The sequence below is a fragment of the Pangasianodon hypophthalmus genome, chromosome 28, assembly GCF_027358585.1.
Source record: "Pangasianodon hypophthalmus isolate fPanHyp1 chromosome 28, fPanHyp1.pri, whole genome shotgun sequence".
Lineage (NCBI taxonomy): Eukaryota > Metazoa > Chordata > Actinopteri > Siluriformes > Pangasiidae > Pangasianodon > Pangasianodon hypophthalmus.
This window is the reverse complement of record NC_069737.1, coordinates 4,760,148-4,784,771: the sequence shown is the minus strand read 5'-3', so window position 1 is coordinate 4,784,771 and position 24,624 is coordinate 4,760,148. Positions and strand designations below refer to the sequence as shown.

General features: G+C 38.8%; 1 protein-coding gene across 1 annotated transcript; it reads right to left on the bottom strand.

Moving 5' to 3' along the window:
* Nucleotides 1-238: 238 nt before the first annotated feature.
* On the bottom strand, nt 239-23,650 carry LOC113545777 (serine/threonine-protein phosphatase PP1-beta catalytic subunit). The gene is made up of 8 exons (XM_026945362.3): nt 23,490-23,650; nt 5,122-5,253; nt 3,893-4,123; nt 3,531-3,635; nt 2,815-2,886; nt 2,272-2,423; nt 1,406-1,540; nt 239-912 (listed from the first exon to the last, which is right to left on the bottom strand). The coding sequence occupies exons 1-8, from the start codon at nt 23,539-23,541 to the stop codon at nt 808-810; spliced, it is 984 nt and encodes a 327-aa protein (XP_026801163.1). The 5' UTR covers nt 23,542-23,650; the 3' UTR covers nt 239-807.
* Nucleotides 23,651-24,624: the final 974 nt, after the last annotated feature.

Genomic DNA, 24,624 nt, shown 5'->3' with positions numbered 1-24,624 from the left:
CAACAACGCTGCGATCTCTATGATGACCTTTTCAATGAAATATTTATTAAAAACCACATTGTTATTAAATATTTCTAACTTCTAGTAGTTACCTGTGAGTGAAGCGTGTTATGGATTGTGAAAAACAGCAGTCAGGGCAGATTTCACTCCATATCTTGAACGCAGCAACACCTATTGGCTTTTTTCCGTAACTGCAACTTTTTTAGTAATAAAAAAAAAAAAAATGCACACGCAGCACTTTCAGTTTATTCTGGTTTATTTACTGAAAACCCAGACGAAGTTATTGGTTTATTTACGTGTTCCTGTTTCTCTCAAACAGGTCGGGAAGAATGAAACTAAAAAAACAGAAAGAACTAGTCAATGTACATCATTCTGTCATAGGTAAACCAAAACACAAACCAAACAAAACGAAAGTGGAACACTCCGATATGCAGACAGACTAATGTGTGTGTGTGCGTGTATGTGTGTGTGTATGTGTGTGTGTCAGTAAGTATACATTTTTCCCCCGAAACACTTCATTGAAAAACGTGGTTACACAGACAAAGACTGGGACTGAAAGATGGAGAAAAGAACAGAGTATAGGAGTACAGAAGAAAGTTTAGGAGATGAGGGGAAAGTTTAATAAGTGTTTAAAATCAGAAAGGGTCGCTTCTCGCTGTGTATATGACTACATTGTTTTTCCATCATGGTAGAAATTGCAGAGGGAGCTTTGACACTCGATCTTGCCTTGTACTTCATCCTCCGATTCGTTCACTCTTTTCTTTCTCTCTCTCTTGCTCTACATTTCGGCGTCACTCGTTCGAGCGTTCACCGTTTTTTGGGTGGGGTGGCTGTGCGGGGCGGAGTCACGGGACGCCCCGAGTTCATTCCACCGTACTGGTACTTAGCCTTCTTCTCTGAAGGCTTCAGGATCTAATGAGGACAAATTGAAAATGATAAAGAGCAGTTTATTTACGTACTTACAACTTTCATGCTACGTCATTCTGCAAATCACCAAAGCACAATAACCTTAACCAAAGCCCTCCGTTTTGACCGCGGCCCTGTCTAGACATATACGGACATTTCTGAAAATGTTGTTTTTACATCTCTGTAAAAACAGTGTTTGCGAAAATATCTACATTCGAAAAAGGCATTTTAAAAACGTCTACATGAGCATGCCAGCCCAGTAGGTAAATATATGTCTTCAAAAATGATTTACGTAACAAGTGGACTTTACAATTTTAAAGATTCAGTACAACACCAGTACAGCTGCTTTCAATCAGAGTTTGCGATTGTTATTCAAAAGGCTTTGGAATATCTCAGAGTGTATAGTGAAATTGTTTATCGCAATATATCATCACATTTCCCAGCCCTAGTGTTCTCACATGATTAATTTTGACTGCGTAAGTGTGTGTGTGTGTTATACCTGGAAGGAACACATGAGCGTTTCGTCCACACTCATCATGCCGCCGGCGTTGTCAAACTCGCCGCAGTAGTTCGGAGCAGAGAACAGAGTGACCAGCTGTCTCTTGGCAAAGAACTCATACCCATCCTCCACCACCTGCAGTCACACACACACACAAGGCTGTGAAATTACTAGCTTCTCACTGTGCAGTTTGAATATATCACATACGCAGCTTTCACAACACTACACCTGGAAGAGCCAGGAGATCTGGGTGTGATGTCGACACACACTTTCCTGCATTCTTTCCCTAACAAATAAGGAAGTGAAATTTTAACAGCTAAATCATTGGGAAGCACAACTTTGTGTCTCTCTCTCGTTGGACTGCTGTTGTGTTTTCAGCATACAGAGAGCAGAGTTTAGTAGAGCTTTAAAGGTGCAGTCTGTAAATGTTCATTATTGCATACCTGTAATAACCTTATCATCTCAAAGATGCCTTAAATCAGTGGGATTCAACTAAAATTTTGAATGGTCCATCAATTGATGACCACTGTCTAAGAAAAACTAATTCTGGCTAGTTTCTCCATTTCAGGCTTTTGTTTAAATTTTTGTAGCCTGGACACTAACTCTGCCCCTTCTCACTAAATGCAACCCACAACGTAGTTTCAAAAGGGGTCTCCACCTTTTACAGGAATCCCAACAAAGTATTTTCAATATATTTTAGAAATGGCATGATGTACATATTTCAAATGCAATCACCATGGAAGCATTATTGAAAAAAAAATCTGAACTGGGTTTTAACTAAAACACCAGAATCCTAAAATATATGCTTTTTAGGATCCTTTTGAAGGTTTAGGTGTTTATGAAGAAACTGAGTGAAGAGTGGTCACCTGGTGCGCTCTGCAGATGAGGTCCAGATCGTGGCGGTTGAGGAACTTGCTGACCACATCAGCTCCGAAGGTGAAGGACACGCCGCGGTCGTTCTCTCCCCAGCCCTGAACGTCTTTATCCGGGTCGGACCACAGCAGGTCACACAGCAGCCCTGCAGTTCAAAGCAGTGGAAAATATACATCTTTATACCACAGCGCTGTTAAATTCTCAGTGAAGGTGTTGATTCATTTTCTATAGCGGCAGCTCTGACAAATCACAGGGTTCTATTAATGAGCTTGTTGGAATATGTTTTTGTTTCTATCACAGGTACCAACAGGAACTGACTGGCTTTGTGGACATTCCAAAACATTAAACATAACTCTAAATACCATAATTCATTCAGTAATGAATTAAAAATTGTAATCATTGGCAAATCACTCACTTGTAATAGAAGCCTATGGGCAGTGTTGAATTCTGGCATTTTTGTATCACTTTCATGAGTTAAAAATTCTAAAATGAAGCTCCAAATCTTTAAAATTCCTCCTTTCAGAGAAAGTGTGTACCTGTGTCAGGGACGTCTGTGGGCCTCATGATCCGTCTGATCTGCTCCATGGACTGCAGGTCAGGAGACAGACCTGTGGCAGAGGTGGGGACGATGAATCGGTCAATCAGTTACAGCGATTAAGTCAATTAAAAGGAGCGGTACTGATTACATGGGTCCTCTGAGTTTCACAATGGAACTGAGATATTTTATATATACCCAGTGAAATGTGCCAAATTTAGGGGTTTTGAAGATTACAAAATTTCTGAGTCTAATAAACATATTGAGCAATTTGCTCTTATGCCAAAAGAAATCCTTTTTTTTTTTTAAATCTTTTTCTGCAAATGTGTCAAATAAAGGAAATAAAAAACGTCCAAAACACCAAGAAACTCAATCCGAGCTGCAAAATTCAGCTAACAACGTTATGTCAGCGATTTGTTTTCTTGAACTCTGAACTCAGCTCACCATTAGCTCATCTTGCTCAGTTAGAATCATTTCTGAATTTGAGTTTTCCTAAGTAAAAGTAGATAACAATCCTACAATCTAAATAAAAATCTAAGAAAATCAAAAATAAAATATAAAAACTGAAAAAAAAATACCCCACCAATTTATAACAACAATCCAGCACTAATTTGGATTTTGAAGGTTTTCAGATATGAGTTTGTTGAGTGTGCTTCAAAACAGTAAATTAGAGGGAGAGTGAAAGTTGCTTCACTGATAGTTTCCACTTAACCCTACCTCCATGGCAGCAGAATATTTTCTCATCCACGATGGCGGCGATGGGCAGACAGTTGAAACAGTCAGTGAATGTCTTCCAAAGTTTGATGTTGAACCTGCGCTTGCCTGAAATCATTTTGAAATTATTTGTGAAGAAAATTATAATCACATACAGACATAAACACAGTAGCATATAACATATGTATGTATATGTACCTATGTATGACAGCCATTTATTTTTAAGCATGTAGTTTGTGATTGTACACCAGGTGGCACTATTGTGCTTTTAAATCTCTATATATCTCGGAACTGAATCTGAGTACTAAGAAGTAAAAATAGCATGAAGGTCATATTAAGGCATGCTTGTGTATTTGTGTGCGTACACTCGTCATAGAAGCCGTAGATGCGGTTGATGGAGGCGCACTCGTGGTTTCCCCGCAGCAGGAAGAAGTTTTCGGGATATTTGATCTTGTAGGCCAGCAGGAGGCAGATGGTCTCCAGAGACTGCTTTCCTCGGTCCACGTAATCGCCCAGGAAGAGGTAGTTTGCCTCCGGGGGGAATCCGCCGTACTCGAACAACCTTAGCAGATCTGTGTACTGACCGTGGATGTCACCTGTACACACAACAGAACAGGACGGAGATGATTAAAAAAGATGGGGGAAAGAGAACAAGACAAAGAGAGGCAGAAAGACAGTGGGCTGCGGCTGATGAAGTGAGCTGAATGTGAATAAAGGTGTCAGCCACTCGAGTCAATAGAGTCTGTGTACTCCAACAACGCAGTGAGCCACTGAATACTTAGGACGGTTTGTCGGCGAGGAGTCAGTTTGTCTGGACTGTAGAAAAATCCTGACATTCACAAAAGTCATTCCCTCCCACAAAATTATGGCTACAGAACCTTTTGCACAGACAGCGTGGACAGAAATCACAGAAAGCAACTGAGCTGAAGCTAAATAATACGTAAAAGAAACAATAATTTAAAGATAATATAAAGATTATTTCTATCCAGTGTTTCTTTTTTTTTCAGGGTTCTCTGGCACTGATGTCTGGGATACATCATATCTCTTCAGAATTTCCAGCTGTATTTTCTGGCACCCATTTTGCATCTCAATATCCAAAAACAAAAAAACAAAAACCGCAGCAATCTGATCATTGTGAGGGTCCAGCGTGTGTTTGAACACACCAATCATAGCAAAGCAAAGGCTTCAGAATGAGCTTGAGTACTGATGAGCGATATGGCAAGAATATCACATCACAATACTTCTTCCCTTCTGTTTTATATATATTTTATAGAGTACATAATCTGCTGGGAGGAAGTATTGTACTCTATATAATATGTATAAAATATATAATTTTGCTGCCGTTTTGCTATCAAACCACCAATAAAGGCCACTACAGATTCAGAGATTTGTGTCCAGTGTTCATAAAAATGAAAGCATTTCAAGAAGAAAATTACTTGAGTTATAAAAAAGTATAAAAGCAATGACACATGACAATAATAACGATGCTATTTTTATTTTAATATATTACAATATCTAAAGCATGCCCAGCCCTCCTCCTGAAACCCCTCAAGTGATGATACGAAGCTGTAAATATGACGTGCGCAATACCAACCGCAGATTTTAAGCGGGGCCTCCAGCTCCAACAGAATGGGCTGACTCAGGAAGATCTCTCGGGATTTAATACACAGCCCTCGCACCTCCGCCTCCGTCATCTGCACAATCTTTCCTGGGCGACATCCTCGCACTGAGAGAGAGAGAGAGACAGAGAGAGAGAGAAAGTGTTTATTGGCACAGGAATTAATTTCAAAACACACAATCAGACGACAGGTAACACCACAAAATTTAAAAAAAGGAGTGTGTACACTACAGGTTATGAGAGGTAATAGAAAGAGATATTTCTTTTTAAAATATATTAATTATATATACATTATATGTATGTTTTTAACATAAGGTTCAACTAAAAGCATGCAGCAATAAGAATTCTCAATTCTGATTGGTTGGAAGATGTTGAATCATTTTCTATAAATGCAACTGACAATTATTCCAGCTATAATTCAAATCAGAGGTTTGTTATATTAATGCGCCCATTCTAGAGACATCTTTTTGATGAATTTATCAAGTCATTCATTTGTGGAAGGAGTCTCTCGTGTCGGCACTTTGAAAAAGAAACTTTTGTCTTCAGGACAGCCAACTTTGTGCTTGTTTTTTCTAATTATTAACTTCGAAAGAGGAAACAAAAGAGAGGCTGGTGAGGGAACAACTGTTTATAGCTGCAGTAACACAAGTTATAACAGGAGCTAAGTTAAATGTAACTATAAAAAGATAAAAAAAAGTATGATGTTCATTATTAAATTAAATATTGTACATGCTAGCAAATTGCTGTGGTATAAGAGGAATAAAACACTTCGGGACACACTGTAATTGGAAAATAATCAACTTCAAGGTGAGAACAGTAACTCTGCTTCACGTCAGGCCGCATCCCACCACCTCATTGTTGATTACTTTCCTAAAATCCATATCCAATCCACCTGAATGTTATTTGTAGCTTCCTACAGAAACTATTAGAGTTCGCCTGAAACTGAAGATATATCTAGACTTTTCTAGACCTCGAGGTTTGCGATTCATTACTAGTCAACATGTTGACAACTAAGAGCTTGGAGGTTTTTCCTAAATTATTTGTTAGATTGAAAACACTATACATTAATAGAACATTCTGGAAAAAAAGCAGATGTCATTAAAAGTGTTGGTTGTTTGGCAAATTGACTTTAGAAACCTCTTTAACCAATGAACACCATCCGTACAGTGGCATATGGTGGCGGTAGCATCATAGTCTGGGGATGCTTTTCCTCAGAACCTGGATTCTTGTCAAAATTGAAGGAAGACTGGATAGAGCAAAATAGAGGCAGAGATTACAAGAGAACCTGCTTCAGTCCGCTGAAAAAACTAAAAGCTTGGGAGATACTTCAGCTTTTAGTAGGACAATGGTCCTGAACACACGGCCAAAGCAATGCAGGAATGGTTAAAAACAAGAAGGTGAATGTTCTACAGTGGCCAGAGGTCAGAATCCCATTGAGAATCTGTGGCACTGTTTGAAATTTGCAGTCAGCATTCAGTCAACATCCAGAGATGAATCTGAATACCAGTCTGAAAACATCAGCTAATAAATCACAAAACGAAACTGTTCTTCTTAAAAAGTGCACTGCAGGCTGTTGACAGGTCCCCGGGTTAATCCTCCAGCTGGTGTGTTCTGAGCACCATTTCAGTAACATAAGCAAAAATGAGGTACAAGCATGAGTCAACTTCTTCGCATCTCGGCGAGTATTGCAAGGTGGCGTGCAAACTTCCTGAGCAGGAGAAACGCGGGCTTAAGAGGCGATGGTGACGTTTGATAGTGTGAAAGCAGACTCGTATCTGATTTACAATCCAAATTACAGTCAGATGACACTGTGATACTGAATGATACTTTCATATAACAAGAAATCATAACAGTTTCCCTACATCACATATCATGGTGTTGTATCGCATTTGGAACCGTTTATTCAATTCAATTCAATTCATTTTTATTTGTATAGCGCTTTTTTACAAAGGTCATTGTCTCAAAGCAGTTTTACACAAACAAAAGTAAAGTGAAGTGTGTGTGTGACGTCTCTGATGAGCAAGCAGGGCGACGGTGGCAAGGAAAAACTCCCTGAGATGGTGATAGGAAGAAACCTTGAGAGGAACCAGACTCAACAGAGAACCCATCCTCATATGGGTTTTTGTGTTTATGTGATTTTCTTCATAGAGCTAAAACTTGCTTCTTCAAATTACTCCAAATGGAATATAAGCAGAGAAACAATATTTTTAAAGCAGCCACAATAACAATATGTCATATTATTACCACTTTCTTGAACACTGCACATTAAATACACACTATAAATACAGCTAGTCACACATATTTACACGTGCACGCGATGCAAAGACATCTGTGAGGGAAGAAAAAATTCCAGGTTTGACATTGTGAGTGAAAAAAGTATTCCTAAGGACAGAAAAAGTAGCATGACTTTCCTACTGATGCCATTTCTACTCGTAAAATGTACGCGAAACACTCAAAAAAAAAAAACATGCACATAAAAACAAACAAAGAGAAAGCCTGAAATGTACGAGGTGGCTGTTCAGGTGACTGACTAGGTACTGGCCATGTTTGTATTCTTTTCAAAGACAGAAATTTGGGTGATGTGACAAAATATATCACAATTCTCAAAAGCATTTCTACGACACACGAAACAAACTTATAATAAATTCATTTTTTATTTTGAATAACAGATTTAACAATGAAAAAGGGAGCCTTTTTAATTTTAAAATTTCAAAGATTAAATACATTTCAACATCACTTCTTCCAGTTCGTAATTATTTTTAACACAAACTTTTTAAATGTAATAAAATGATATCACAGTATCTCAGAAAAAATGTTGTAACATACAGTAATTTATCATAATATGGATATTATATTGTCATATCACTCCACCCTATTTTAGTCCAATTTTACCATCCTGACCCAGCAGAGCGAATGAACCAAAGATGAACTTGGACATGGACGTGCACTGTACTGGATTTATGTCTGTCTGACACTTATAGCACCTGTCTACACACACACACACACACACACACACACACTCCGAAGCGGGAGCATTTAGTGGACATCCAAGGATCAGTTAGCAGTAAACTAGGCCTCACATAGCGCAGAGAGACTACAGCACTTTACACCACCTGGATAAAGTTACACTGACTGTACACACTGCTATGGCAAGCTGACGTCAAACACGCACACACACACACACACACACACACGCATGCACACACAACACACAAACAACACACACAAGTCCAACGGCACAGAAAGACATCAGACTATTTAAAGCAGATGTATTTTATGATGAACAAGTAAGCACGCAAACAACCGAACACAAACACACAACTGCAAGTGCATGCACTCTCACCTGAACAGCTATAGACACAAACACACTCACACACATTCACAGCTGAAGTGGCATGTAGACACACACACCCACACCCAAACCCACACACAGCTGAAGAAGCATTTACACACACACACACACACACAACTGCAAGTGCATGCACTCTCACCTGAACAGCTATAGATACACACACACACACACACACAGTTGAAGAGGCATGTACACACACATACTCTCACAGCTGAAGAAGCATGTACACACACACACACATAAGCAGAGTTGAAGAAGCATGTATACTCAAACACACACACACACACAAACAGAGCTGAAGAAGCATGTATACTCAAACACACACACACACAAACACAATTGAAGAAACATGTACACACGTACACACACATACATACACAGTTGGAGAAGCATGTATGTATACACACACACACACACACGCACACACACAGTTGAAGAGGCATGTACACACACAACCATACACACTCACACAGGGCTAAAGAGTCATGTGCACATAAAGACACCACACGCTCAGCTGTAAAGGCATGTACACACCAACACACAAGTGTAGAAGCATTTACACTCGCTCACTCCTACACATTCATGTACACACACACACACACACACACACACACTCCTACACACTAATGTATGCACACAGAAACACAGTTCCCTGATGACCCCGGCTCTGGACTGTACCACAGTAACAGAAGGGGGGTGTCGGTGCTTTCTGAGCATTTCTCCTTCTGTTTCTCTGCAGCACTCCACTCTGTATTTCCACAAAGGAAAATCTCCATGGCAACAGAATCAGGTGAGGCAGGGGTGAGGGGCGGGGCATGATGATCGACAGCTTTCTTTGTCTACAAAACGTGACGAGCCAATGGGTCCATGAACACACATTAAAATTTTATCTTATATCATTTTCTTACTTCTCCAATGTTAATAATAATAATAATAATAATAATCACAGAGCAATTGTATATTTGATGTTTATTATATATTTTAAAATAAATATTTAATAATTAATTATAAATTTTACAATATACATACTGTTTGTACATTTGCTAAAAAACTGCCAGCAAAACAGTAGCGTTGCTATTAAAAAAAAACTGAATACAGCACTTTTTATTATTTAAATAAAATTATTATTTTTTTTGTAAATAATAATAAGAACAATAAACTTAACAGTGAATATATGGGGAATAAATATTAATTTATTATAATTTTTGAATTAATATTTAATACATTCATTTTAATAAATTTTAAAACTCCTGATGATTGCCCAGCACTAATCACACAGTAATGTTTTCTTGATATTTAGCATAAAATCTCTGTATATGTCTATATATATCCACTCCTTCACCACATAAGATATAACTTAATATCATGGTAGACTCTACGTAGTAAACTCTACTGCCACGGAGAAAGAGGGACTCCAAAAGTAATGAAGCCAAATGTTTATATTACTGGAGATGAGTGTGTTCCTCGATTCTCAGACAAACAACAGATCAAATATTTAGGTACTTGAAAGTCAAGTGTCTGTGTGTGGTCTAAGAATGCAGTGCGTAGTACATGGTTTGAAGATTTGAGACACAGCCAATAGCTCTGTATTATCTTTAGGAGAAGGACAGGATGAGAAATGTATCATGTATGTATGTATGTGGTTTGAGATGAAGAGTGAAGTGTGTGTGTGTGTGTGTGTGTGTGTGTGGGAACAAATTCTCCACAGGGCAACAGAGTACATCCATCCAAATTTGGCCTGGGTTATGGGAGAGGGAGGGAGAGAGAGAGAGAGAGAGAGAGAGAGGGGGAGAGAGGGAGAGAGAGAGAGAGACATGGTGTCCTCTCTGGTTCTCCTTTATGCCAAACTAAACACTGCAGTGCAGATCGTTGGCCTCTGCCTGCCCTCTTCCTCGTTCCTTCTTTTTCTCCCTCTCTCTCTCTCTCTCTCTCTCTCTCTCTCTCCCTCTCTCTCTCTCTCTCTCTCTCTCTGGGCCATTGCACCACTTCAAAGCACATCATCAGGTTTTACTATCAGGTTTTATTTATCAGGTATTTTTATTTGTTTAAGGTTCTCTTAGCTGCTTCAAACAGGAATCTCAGGAAACTTTGGAGGTTTACGATGAGGACTAAGAACAATGCCTTAAAAATAAAACACTCAAGACGTGTGAGTACGTCTGCACGCTAATCTCTCTCTCTCACACTGTGTTCATGATTAGAGAACACCGTTTCTATCAACATATAACAGCTATTATCTCTCCCCAAGTGGCCAGTTCTTGCCAAATTACAGAGAACAATAAAGAGGCCATAGATTAACATACTTGTCAAGTTTTTGTGAGGATTGCGCAATATTAACTGCATGAAATGTTTGCAGAAAACCGATTGGCTGAAGGCGACCGTGTTTTTGAAGTTGCAGATTAGCAGAACGAGAGAGTGGAATCCATGCTCTCTGTACCATTTCAACATAGAATCAGAATTATAATGATAATATATAAGAAAAATCCTAAGAACAACAATAGGGTTCCTTCAGTGCTTGGACCCCTAATAACTGGCACAGGAGTGTGCAAAAATTTTAGCTTAGTTCCAGTCAGCATTGAAAAATTCTTCTGTAGGTTTGATGGCTGCTGATAAAGGTTTGATAAAGGAGAAGTGGCATCAGAGGTAACGAGAGAGAGAAACAGTGGTATCTCTACATGACCTTGTCTGAGATAATTACTGACTGCGTAGTGTAAACACGAGTAATGCAGCACTGCCCTCATCATCTGTCGAGTTTGGCACAGATGGACTGTGTTTCGTGTTTTTCCGGCACTGCAGGTGAGATCATATACTCGTCGTTCACAAAAGGTAAAAAAAAAAAAAAAAAAGCGACGTGAAACAGTCGGTACAGTGTGTGACACCAAGCCCCGTCTAGCAGAGCCAGCAAAACCAGCATGAGGACAGGCTGAGCACCTGAGTGTTATGCCTGTAACTCAGGCAGAGAAACCTCTCAGGGTTAAGCAAAACGAGTGCACAAACATTCCACAGGAAACACATTCATGGCAGATTTTAAGATATGTGTGTGTGTGTGTGTGTGTGGGGGGAGCAAGAGTGAGAGAGAAGGAAGGAACAGAGACATATATGTATACAAATGACTCCCTCCAAAAACCGACTGCCATATATGGGCATACACGGAGAGAGAGGAAGAACGACGAAAGAGGGACACACACACACACACACACACACACATCTAAAGTGTTAGGAACAGGAAATCTGCTGTAGGTGTTAATTAAATTATAACTATAACTCTAAACTATAAACTTTAACTCTATAAGACTTCATTTAACAGTGTAGGTGTTTATTTGACTATGAAATGTAAAGAAAAACTCCACCCTGAAATGCATTAAATAAGTTTCTATTGAAATATTGTGATGTGTCTAGGGATTCTGGTGCTGTATTTCCTTATTCCTGTGTGCACAGGGGGACACTGTTACTGTTAGCACAGTTACACTTCAACATCAACATTCTTCAACATTCTAAAACATATGAGCGGGTTTCACTGTTAGCTCCTAAAAAGCAAAAGAGCAAGAGCTTCTTTACTCATTCACCATCTTCCAACGATGTGCAATTTCATATTAATGAGAAATCCAACGTAGAAGCAGTGGGGATGTTGATGCAAATGTTAGACTCAAGGTTTCAGAAGGCAAAGCAGCTTTACGGCGCAGTTTCGCCAAGTTACGGCAGGGACTCGACTCGGCTAGTGAGCGATCTACGAGATGACGAGTGCGATGGAGCTGATTGTGGTATTAGCATGAAAGCTGAAGCTTGGGAAGTTGAGTGTGCAGATCAGGAGGTGACGGATTAAAGGACTAAAGTGCCTCTGCATCACTCTCTTTAGGTAGAGATGTGCACACTGCGTGATTCTACACGATACAGGTGCGCACATTATGTGACTGTCATAAGTTAAACGCTAATGATGGCACTAATTAAGGATGCAGGAAGTGATTGCACCTGAATTTCAAGATTACTTTAACTGCAACTGCATGAATAATAATAATAATAATAGATAAACAAACATACAATTAAAAAAAACTTTGAGTTGTTTTGCCATTCGTCAGTGATTACAATTTATGGACGAACAACTCATTGTGCTTTTTGTGGATGTTTCACAACATTACATTAACTATTAATGATATTCTAAAATACGACATTCTTTAATAAATAAAACATTGTAATCAGTGGCAAACTGCTGTTAAGAGGAATAAAACACTTCCGTTCCTTCTGTTAAATCTGGAAAATAATCAACTTCGGGGTGGTAACAGTAACTCTACTTCATGCCACACACACACACACACACACACACACACACAGAGCAATGTAATGCTCTCCCTTGGTCTGTCTGCCTTCTTTCCACTATGGGTAGCCAACTAGCCTGCTTCATACACACACACGCACACACACACACACACACTCTCGGTGGAAAACTGTGACCCTTCATCTGGCTTGTGGAGAAAATGGAAGCAAATGGAGAAGGCCTTTTCAGTTTATGGAGTACACACTGAATACGTCTCATTGTGTGTGTGTGTGTGTGTGTGTGTGTGTGTGTGTGTGTGAGCATGTGCATGCATGCGTGTGTGGTTTAGTAGGAGTTTCTCGGACTAAAGGCATTATGTTGCACCATGGTGCCAGCTCTGGTGCCAGGAAGGGAAAACGGCAAGCAACACACACACACACACACACACACACACGCAAACCTTTAGTAAGAATTTAAACAGACTAAACCATTGTACTTACATGCTGAAGGTTTCAACTGATTCGTATTTACGATTCAGAGTCTAATGGACTGAATCACTGCTGCACTGATTTTCAATACACAGCATTTTTTTAAAATACAGTCACCACCACTGTGTTGCTTTCAGTTCTAGCATTTGTGCATAACGTGTGCGCCTGAGATAAAGTTCACGAAAAGCTCACGTTTTATGCAGTGTCTATATTGTGCAAGGAAGTGATGCGCAAACTTCACACACTTCCACTTTCTACATGAAAGTGGATTTTATATGAAATAATCTACAACGTCATTGTTGCGCAACCTGTAGCTGCATGAGCGTCATGTTTTTTATTGAGCCGTGTCGTAATTACAGTACAAAATTCAGATGGCCTTATCACCCACGTTTCACGTATGGGTGTTAGATGCCTGGATAAAAATGAGGCTTTTGATTGGCTGGTTATATATGGGAGATTCTGATGCCACAGCTATCTGTGGCTGGGAGTCAAGAGAGCCAAGTTGGACGTCTCTCAGGGTGGGAGGAGCATACTCTCCAATCACTAGAAAGACCAATCGTGGACGTCTGTGAGCTCAGATATGTGGAAGAGGGCGGACAGCGTATGCCGTCTTGCCCCTTCACTGGAGTCATTGATTCACACCGGATCCGTTTCTGAAGTGTTTTAGCCACTCCTGTTCAGAAATCCTCTCTACCTAGAAAGCCGCTTCTACATATGTGGCATTATTAATAAAAATTAAAATAAAAAAAAAAAATAAGAAAAGAAAAAAAAACAGTCAGTCTTTCTACAAGAAGGATTAAGGGTTCATTCAGTGTGCTAAAGGTTCCTAAGTGTTTTCATTATGACTCATTTTGGTGAACAATTAAGAAGCTGATGTTCATTATCCTAAACACCCACACACAAACTGCGTAATTTACAATTTGTGTTTTATGATCATATGGATTTACAGCCATAGCTAATTGGCAGGATGGAGAGTGTGTGCAATTACACACTCTCTCTCTCTCTCTCTCTCTCTCTTTTTCTGTGTGCGTGTGAAATAATGAGAGAAATAGACACAGAAAAAAAAGGGAAAAGATGGAGAGAGAGGACAGAGCTGCTGTTGTTTTATAATCTGGAGAGGGCTAATGAGCTAAAATATGAACACCCCCGCAACACACACACACACACACACACAGCTCCATTAAACGTAATGAAAAACAGAGGCAAAGATGGTGAAAATACGAAACAACTTAAGGTGTACTGCAAAAACATACAGCTCTTTCACAACAAGGTTTTAAATAGAAGCACTCGTTTATTCGCACATCTGTCCGTTTAGCCTGTGACGCTGTTTCATCTCAACGTGTTTATTGGTGCTATATATAAGCACATGGTTCTCGGTTTTCATATCATGATGATATATCATTTTACTGAAGTCCAGGATTTGAAATCTGATAATACTGATAGTACATGAATAAAAAAAACAGAGCAGAGCACCTTGGTAAATTGTAGTGTTTCCTGTGTGAACTTAGAATATCTGATCTACCAATGATGCAATTTCCTTTCATTTCAGTCACCACACTTAAATAAAGACTTTAGTGCGGATTAGTGCTTGCTTAAAATTTTCTTTCATGGCAAGGTCAAGATCTGTATTGAACTGCTGTCAGGAATTTTTACACTTCATTTAAAAAATTCCATATTGACAGACAGAAGGTCAAACAATTAATCAAGCAGAGAAATATAATCAGGATCAAAGATATGGAGGAGCAAAAAGTCAGAAGTTGGAATAAATGGAAAATAGTGCTTACAAGGAAGAATGGCAAAATCTTTCAAAGAATGTGTGTGTGTGTTTGTGAGCCAGTGACAGAGAAAACAGGGAAGCAGTTGAGTGTGAATGTCTGAACGTAAGGATTCGGATCGGGATGAGGAGCGGTTAGGAGTCTAACCCATAACCCCTAACCCCTAACTCCTAACTCAGACAACGCACTTATCCAGCCTGAAACACACTCTGAGTTGTCTCCGTGTCCTGGACTTTTGGCTTGACTCCGCCCGGGTAGGAGGAGCTAGAAAAGGTCCAACTCCACCCTATCCAGGATCAGTAGTGACAAGTAACATATACAGCAGCAGAATTTTACAATTACAGTGTGACTGCATTAAAAGGTTAACCCTCATGGTGCTTTTACGTGAACATGACACTATGGCTGACACGTAAATGAATCGTACGGTGTTCACCTACGAAATCCCAACAGCTCAAGTCTGATATCTTCATGCCTTCAAAACCAGAAAGTGAGGAATGCATACTGTACAACGAGCACACCGTGACTCTTGCTCACTCGGCCCTCAGGTTGCGTGTGAGCTGTCGCTGTCACTAAACAGTAGAGCAGTGATTACTAACAGAGACAGCTGTGCCTGCTGACATTTACACAGAGAGAGAGAGGGAAACAACGAGGGGAAAAACCACTTCTGCCTGTACTACGGTTTTTCGAATAATATTTTTGTATTTACAGGCAAAAAAAGTTTCTTTAAAATGGTGAAGATAACAGATTCTATATTTAGTCGTCAGATATAAAGCTGTGGAAACATGGGTTTTGTAAACTTGCTAGCTAAAGAACCATTGATTTGCTTGACTTGTGAGTAGTGAAGAACAATTTCCAGTTTGTTTTTTTTCTGTCGCTACATCTTAAGTGAAATTCTACTGGATATTAAGTTGGTCCTATGATGCAATTATGTTATTAAGCCTATGTAGTGAGCACATACAGTGAATACTGAAAACTTTGAATATTAAATCTTAGTAACTCAAATGAACACCACTATAAAAAGTCAACGGGGGCCAAAAATAGTCGTTGCATCTGTGTGATTTACAAACTGCACTCTTGTGTGAAGTTTGACATTTTACAACAAACTTTTGGTATGAATTGATTCAGTATGACTTATCGGAATAAATTTACATGGAGTCCTGGGGTAATTTCCTATTTTACAGTGATTTTATTTCTTTCCAGATTGGCCATGTTTCTCCGTCCTCTTCTGAGAAAATTACAGGCTGCTGTTTTTCACCAAACGCAAGGTTCATCTGATAATTTTAGTCCGGATGCACGTGTCCGTGATCATCTACGCAGATGTTGGCTCTCACCGGAAAAAAGATGTTTGACTGCTGCTACTTGCTGTATTTAGTCTTGTAGCGTGTGTATCAGTGACCGTTCCTCAGATATTAAAAAAATGGCTGCTTCTCATACACTTCGTGATTACATCTCTGTTATATAAATGATACGTGATATTCAATGACGATATTTCACGTTTGTTAAAGAATTGAACTGAGCACTTTAAATGCTTTGTATTATATACTTCGATATCTTTTCCGATCACACTGTAATATGATCCACTATCATTTCCACAAAGGCACAGAAGCGTCACAATGCTGTGACGTGTCTATTCAAGCGTCCGTAAAATGGATTGTTTATTTATTCAGCAGTCAAGAGCGCTGAGAGTGTAAACAGTGGTGTCAGATAGAGCTGTTGCTGGATGCTTGTTGTCCCCGAGAGGCGCTCAGTCTTGTTAAAGTCCCAGAAAAGCTATGAGACACACTTCTGTGTTCGTTACAATGAACAGAGGGAAAGGAGGGCTGAGGCTTAACTACTGCAGCCATTTACAAAGCAGAATGGAAAATGGCTCGGGTTGCTGAGAGAGAGAGAGAGAGAGAGAGAGAGAGAGCAAGCACTCCTGCACTGATGTGGGTGGACCTGTGCAAAGAAGGTGTGACATCTGAAATCCTTTTCCAGTGTACTTGGGTGCTTGCTTGGCAAGCCCATGTTAGTGCAAATACCATTAGTAGAATTTATAACGAAAAATGTTTTTAGAATATCACCATCTCTCTATTTGTAGTGTCAAAAGATAGACATCTGTACTTTCTGGTACTAAATGTGGACAAGAACTGCCTGCTTTAATAAAAAGAGGCCATTTGACTGATAATGCAACTGACCAACCACAGATTTTTCCAAGAGCCTGTCGGCAAACTTGCGACAGTTTCGAACAAAACTTTATAATAACTAAAAAAACGTTGTGATACGTGCCATAATCTTTGTTCTTCAATTCAGTGGCTACATCTTTCTCTGAAAAGCTCACTGATTCACAACATTCGCAAGCTTGTTTACTTGTTGCAAGCTGAATGACACTGAAATTTGCAACCTATGAGATTCTGAAGCTTGTGGCCAGAATAGTGTACAATCGAACACTTCGTGAGCCAACGATCTTCATCACTGCTTATCCACCCTGTGTGTATGCCCGAACAGAAGCCAAGATTCCTCACTTTCAACAAGAATAATTACCCGGGCAATCTGCATTTAACAAATTAACACGACTACGTTCGCTGTCTTTAAAGCAACTGCACGTTGAACAGATCGTAACAAAATAAATGATCCACAAAAAAATGACCTACTGCAAAAGCATTTACTGTTATGACTCAGTGTTATCTTCAGCATGACCTCCTTTAATGATGACAGTCATAATAGGGTCTTTTCCATCGCAAGGAAAAGCACACACAGAAGTGGCTATTTTAAGATCCCTTACATTACAGCGTAAGGTTGACGCCTAGGCTGTGTCCAAATAAGGCTCTGAGTGAAAGAAAGCGTGTGTGCGCTCTCCTGTCGTCACAAGGGTCCTTGTGTAGTGCTGAAGGTCACTTTGGCGCTCGTGCTACTGCTCAATACCATCGACTGGCATCAGATTAATGTTTGCAAATACAAAAGCATGAGCATAGAGATAAATGACTGATGCTGCTTTCTAAAAGTAAAATCTAAAAGTCTAGCTTTAATCTTACAGTACAGCGAGAACTATAACGGTTTCAAGCCTAATTTATTTTATTTACTATGTGGAGATATTGGTAATGAAAACTAAATCGATAGGAAGGCGTCCAATGGTTGTAGGGGGAAAAAAAAAATAGAAGCTTGCTTTTAGCATTAAAATTAAATAAACCATGCTGGTCAGAACCAGGGCTGTCAAAAATGTCTGCTGTCTAACATCCAAAGAGGTACTAATATTATGCTTTTCTCTCACGATTGTTTTCTAACATAATAATGTGTCTGAGTGACGACTCTATCCACCCTTGTCTGGTAAACAGAATTACTGGATTGCTTTTTTTTACAAGAAGGACTGATTAATTTTGTCCAAAATGTTAAGGTACATTAGAAGCATTAGATGTCCTGGAGACTCCTCCCAAATGGAACAAAAAAAATGTTTAGTAAAGTGTGTAAATGTTTTCGTAAGACAAACCGAACTATTTCCTCCAAAATTTTCTCCATACTCATGTGTTTATGTAGACAAACGCCAATCACCTATAAATTACCAAGTGCATTCACAAGACCGATAATTTACATTTAGCCACGCCCACAAAACTCCATAAAAGGCAAAGCTCACAAATGGTGAAAGAGCTCCTCCTAAGCTCCAAAGTCTTCCAGTAATGCAGCTCGACCACTTCAGAGCATCAGCTACCATAGGCACACTACTCAAACTGCTTTACAGGGTGCCATTACTTTTGTCCTAATTGAGTGAATAAAATTGCAGTAACTCACGACAATTATATTATCTGACTCACTTGAGGTTCACAGTAGTGAATCTCTCAGAGTCAGGATCTCTTGTGGGATACGAAAATTTTTTCCAAACTAACTGGATGTTCATGAACACTGCATTTGTTGTATAAATGCTCCTACAAACAATTTACAAATAAATTTAATCATAATCAGCTTTATGAGGCCTATTGTGTGTGTTAAATGTCACATTCAGGGTGTGATTTGAGCACATTAGGAAGGGTGAAGAGATTACTTATTTATTACTCGAGGTGTAGCTACACTGTAGCCTAGTCACGTAATGTGTGGTGCAGCTAGCAAAATTTCTCTGAGAGTAGCTAACGATAATTTAGAAGTAGCTCTCCTAGCACTCAAGACACAAGGAAGCTAAGTGATAAAAGGCAAAATGTCATAAACCACGGTCGTGTAGCCTTAACAAAATAGCGGGAACCATGTTTCAAACCTTTAGCACAATATAACCATATAAATGATTCTGGAGGAAAGTTCGATCACTCTAATCATACAAATTTTGTCATAATTCATCCTGCACATTTGTCCCCTGGTGACGTATGAAGAAATTCTTCGTGCAAAGACGTTACGTAAGCACCAATTGATGAATCTGAATTCTTTCTGAAGCAGGTTAGAGGTCTTTCTAAACATCCTGTTAGTCATCGACGGCTCTCACGGCTGATGCAAACAAACAGGCGTCTGTCGGAAAACCGTTCTGAGCTGATACAGAAAAAATGCAGGGAAAAAATGATGAGTCATGTGACGTACAGATAATAACAATATTCACAACTCTTATAAAAACTAGTCATGTGCCAGTATTACACTTTTATATCACAATAATATGTTTACGATATGATCATAACATCCTAGTCAACAGAATTTCACCCTGGTAAGCGCTGCTTTCGTGAATAGTTTATCCTTGTCTGACTTCCTGAATTCTGTAGTGTTAGAGACTGGAGGAAAGCTCAACATAAATTCGACTTGAATTGTGAAAACGTGACTTACTTTGTTTTGAACATGACCAATAATCCAGGTATGAATCAGAAAGAGAACACCAGACTGCTGGATGATGTAACCCCTTACTCAGCATGATAAATGATGATTAAAATTTAATAAACCGTTAGGAAAGTGCACAGACACACACACACACACACACACACACACCCCGGAACTGGGCGTCTGAAGCAAGGTGTGTCCTCAGGAATGCATACCTTGCGTTAGAAACCCCGGGGGGGCACTTCAACACGGATTTGACTTATAATATTGCGATAATATCAGATTTGTTCGTTTTTGTCCATTAAGTCACGCTTAAATACGTAGAACATTTTAAAATGTTTGACTCTAAATAAATATCACTTTATATTTTACTAAGAAGTGAGACTTCATTAACGAAAAAAAAAAAACTAAATAAAAAGCACAAAAACAAACAGCTGACTAATGATTGCACGACTACTTTTTTATTTTATTTTGTTTTGTTGTTTTTTTTCCTTCACTTTTTTGGACTATATCAGGACCTGCTGGACATCATCTGATTTTTTTCCATCATTACAAATTTTTAAAAATATACATATCATTGTTTAAACATCCAACTGATCCAACATCCTGCATCCAAATGCATAATCCACATTTTTTAATTCCTTTTTTATTTAAAACAAAAACTGGTCTCAGAATATAACACGACGTTTTGAAGATATTGAATATATTTTTGGATCAGCAATGTTCATGGTAACATAGTAGGAAAAAACCAATAACAGTGTAATTATAAGTCTGTTTCACAACGTTTGAAGAATACTAAAGGTAACCGACACTCCAAAAAAATGTTAATTAATTCATTTTTATTGTGTGTGTCATATCTGTCATTGCTTTTTTTTATTTTGTGAAAGTTTCTTGACATTTAACTTCGGCGTGTGCGCGGGTTGAGTTTTCCTATGACGATGCACTTTCATTCCCTGCATCAATAAAGAATCCATCTATCTGTCCGTGTACTGTTTTACACCTTTACTAAGAGCATGACTGCGCATCTCTGGAGATAAAAGCGTAAGTTCAAAACGTATAAACTTATACGAACTTCATATCTTCATACAGCTGTGTATATCGTGTCTGTAAGTGTTACGGCAGTTATTATGCCATATTTCCAGCTACATAACCCCCTCATAGTCAGGGACTATGTGTTAAGCACACCACAGTTCACATGTCAAAGGTCAAACCTCAAATATCAGAGTATTACTAAATCTTTTGTCAAAGTATCCAAGAATAAAGCGTGAATAAACCCAAAAACGCTGATTTCTCTGTTTTAAATCCTTTACTGCATGTAATAAAGGAGTTATAAACGCATGTACTCTGATTACAGAGCCTTTTCACCATCGTTAATAAAGCCAAGCTTTAATAATACGGGTCTAATTAATAACACTAAGATTATAACCAGTTATAATTACACCAAATGTCACCATACACCCCCAAAAAAATGTCAACTTATCCTTTTCATCTTAATGTCAATTCTGTTCACCAGTTATAACAAATCTAATCATTTCACCAGCATTAATAATGTTTTTTTTCACTTGTTTTGAGAACACCAGCCAATTACAATCCTTATGACTATTCCTACTTGACAGTTCTAACACATATCCAATCCTCCTTACCTGTTATAACAACAACAAATCTTTTTAATAGATCTAACATCAATCCTTCTGACCAGTTATAATACTAATTCTTTTCACCAGTTATAACATTTACCAACCATTCTGACCAGTTTCCAACAGGTATAACAATACCTATCCTTTTTTATCTGTTATAACTAATATACCAAACATTTTCACCAGTTATGACTGGTAAGAAGGATTGGTATTGTTATAACCAGTTATAACTAGTTTCACCAGCTATAACAACACCAATCTTTTTCACCTGTTATAACAATACTGATCGTTCTTAGCAGTTATAACAGCACCAATCTTTCTTAGCGGTTATAACAACACCAATCCTTCTTAGAAGTTATAACAACACCAATCCTTCTTAACAGTTATAACACCAATCCTTCTTAACAGTTATAACACCAATCCTTCTTAGCAGTTATAACAACACCAATCCTCCTTAATAGTTATAACAACACCAATCTTTTTCACCTGTTATAACAACACCAATCCTCCTTAATAGTTATAACAACACCAATCTTTTTCACCTGTTATAATACTGATAGTTCTTAATAGTTATAACAGCACCAATCCTTCTTAGCAGTTATAACAGCACCAATCCTTCTTAGCAGTTATAACAGCACCAATCCTTCTTAGCAGTTATAACAGCACCAATCCTTCTTAGCAGGTATAACAACACCAATCCTTCTTAGCAGTTATAACAACACCAATCCTTCTTAGCAGTTATAACACCAATCTTTTTCACCTGTTATAACAATACTTATTGTTCTTAATAGTTATAACAGCACCAATCCTTCTTAGCAGTTATAACACCACCAATCCTTCTTAGCAGGTATATGAACATCAATCCTTCTTAGCAGGTATAACAACAGCAATCCTTCTGCCCAAATACCAATCCTTCTTATCAGTTACCATAAGTTATAACATGACCAGTCTTCTTCAACAGTTATAACAACACCAATCCTGATTAATTATAACAATATGAAACCTTCGGCCCAGATATAATAACATACTAAATCCTTCAGTTTTAGTATTGTTATAACCAGTATCCTTTTCACCAGTTACAACAATATCAATCCATCTGACCAAATATAACAATATTAATCACTTTCACCAGTTATAACAACGCAAATACTTCTTAGCAGTTACAACTTATTCTTTTTACCACTAGTTATAACAACACTAATCCTTTCACCAGTTATAACCTACTCTTTTTACCACTAGTTATAACAACACTAATCCTTTCACCAGTTATAGCCACTGTACCAATCATTTTGATCAGCTTCAGTAATGCCAATCATGTGTATTACTTGCTGTAATGAGATTTTGGTCTGCATATATTAGTGGATAAAAGTTGAATAGTGAAAGTCCTTGAGCAATAAACTACATATGATAATCTCCAGTGTTGAATGAACTCATTTGAATGTGCTTGTAATGAGGGATTTTACAAAGAATGCAGATGTTAATGCAGATTTTTCTGCTATAAAAACACCAACACTTCTGTCCAGTTTTAATAATGCTGATCATGGCCATTGGGTTTGAGTGTCAGAAGCACTTTGGGTCTCTGTAGAGTCGTTAAAAGACTAATACAGAAATCCCTTGATCAAGAAAGCATGAAAATCCGTCAGTTTTGAAGTCAATTCTTCAGTGTTACGAGTGTTGTAGCTTTATAAACACTGTCCTGTTGACTGTTTGTTGTGTTTTTTACACTGTAGGTGTTTACTGTTTATTCCAGTCGCTCCATAACAAACACACAACCACCGACAGCTAACTAACAACACTCTCTAACAAATCCACAATGTCACAGCTAATAAGAACAATAGTTTCTTTGTATAGTATTTTTTTTAAAGGATAAAAATATGCTCGGGCTGGAAAGCAGAGATGTCTGAGCTAAAAGGTGTGACCGACATGTTGGCTGTTCTTCGGCTCAAGAGGCCTCTTTTGGAGGAAAAAAACGTCCACAACACACAAGATAACTATCTATTTTGTAAATATATTTCCTCAAAAACCGTTCAGGGGAGACGTTAAAGTGGTTAAATAAAGATATAGCGAAAGAAAACTCACCCTCTAAAAGCCTGGAGATGAGCGAATCGACGTCCAGTTCCCCCTCCGCCATATTTGAAGGGTGTTCGCTATAGAGGCTTTTTTTGCGCCTTCGGTAGAGCAGGGGCGCGCGCACACTCACACTCACTCACACGCACACGCACACACACACACACACACACACACGCACACGCACGTACACGCGCGCGCGCCTGACGCTTTCGGAGCCGGGGACGCGCACGCAGTGGGGCGTCAAGCAAAGCGCGCGCTCCCGGGGCTACGCCTGTCCCAGGAAACGTTTTGCAGACTGTGCCGCTCCGAGGCTGGGTATTTTGTTGTAGAATATATTTACATATCTGTAATCAAATACTGGCTGTATCCTAGAGTGTTTGGAACTTTCTTTCATCGGAAAGTAGCTTAATTTTGCATGCTTAAAAAGTCGTTAGAAGCCGCCAGATGACGCCATAGACTCATTTGCATATTTATTGAATAGTATTTGTATGTCAAAACGTGTTGCATGGAGAAGGAAGATTTTCTGAAGACACTTATATGAACTAACTACAAACTAAATTTATGTATTTACAGCTTATACCAAAACAACTATTACAAGACTGTAATTACTTTCAAGAACGCAGGCGAAAATAAGTTGTTGTAGTGAGTAGCTGGGAAACAGACATGAGAGAAGAAGAGAGATTAAAATGGAGAACAAAGAAGTGTACGAGTGAGACAAACAATGACGATCAGTAACTGGTCACTGGCAACAATGGTGTTTAGAGATTGGTCACTGGCAACAATGGTGATCAGTGATTGGTCATTGGGAACAATTGTGATCAGTGATTGGTCATTGGGAACAATGGTGATCAGTGATTGGTCATTGGGAACAATTGTGATCAGTGATTGGTCATTGGGAACAATGGTGCTCAGTGATTGGTCATTGGGAACAATGGTGCTCAGTGATTGGTCATTGGCAACAATGGTGATCAGTGATTGGTCATTGGCAACAATGGTGATCAGTGATTGGTCATTGGGAACAATTGTGATCAGTGATTGGTCATTGGTGACAATGGTGCTCAGTGATTGGTCATTGGGAACAATGGTGCTCAGTGACTGGTCATTGGGAACAATGGTGATTAGTGATTGGTCATTGGCAACAATG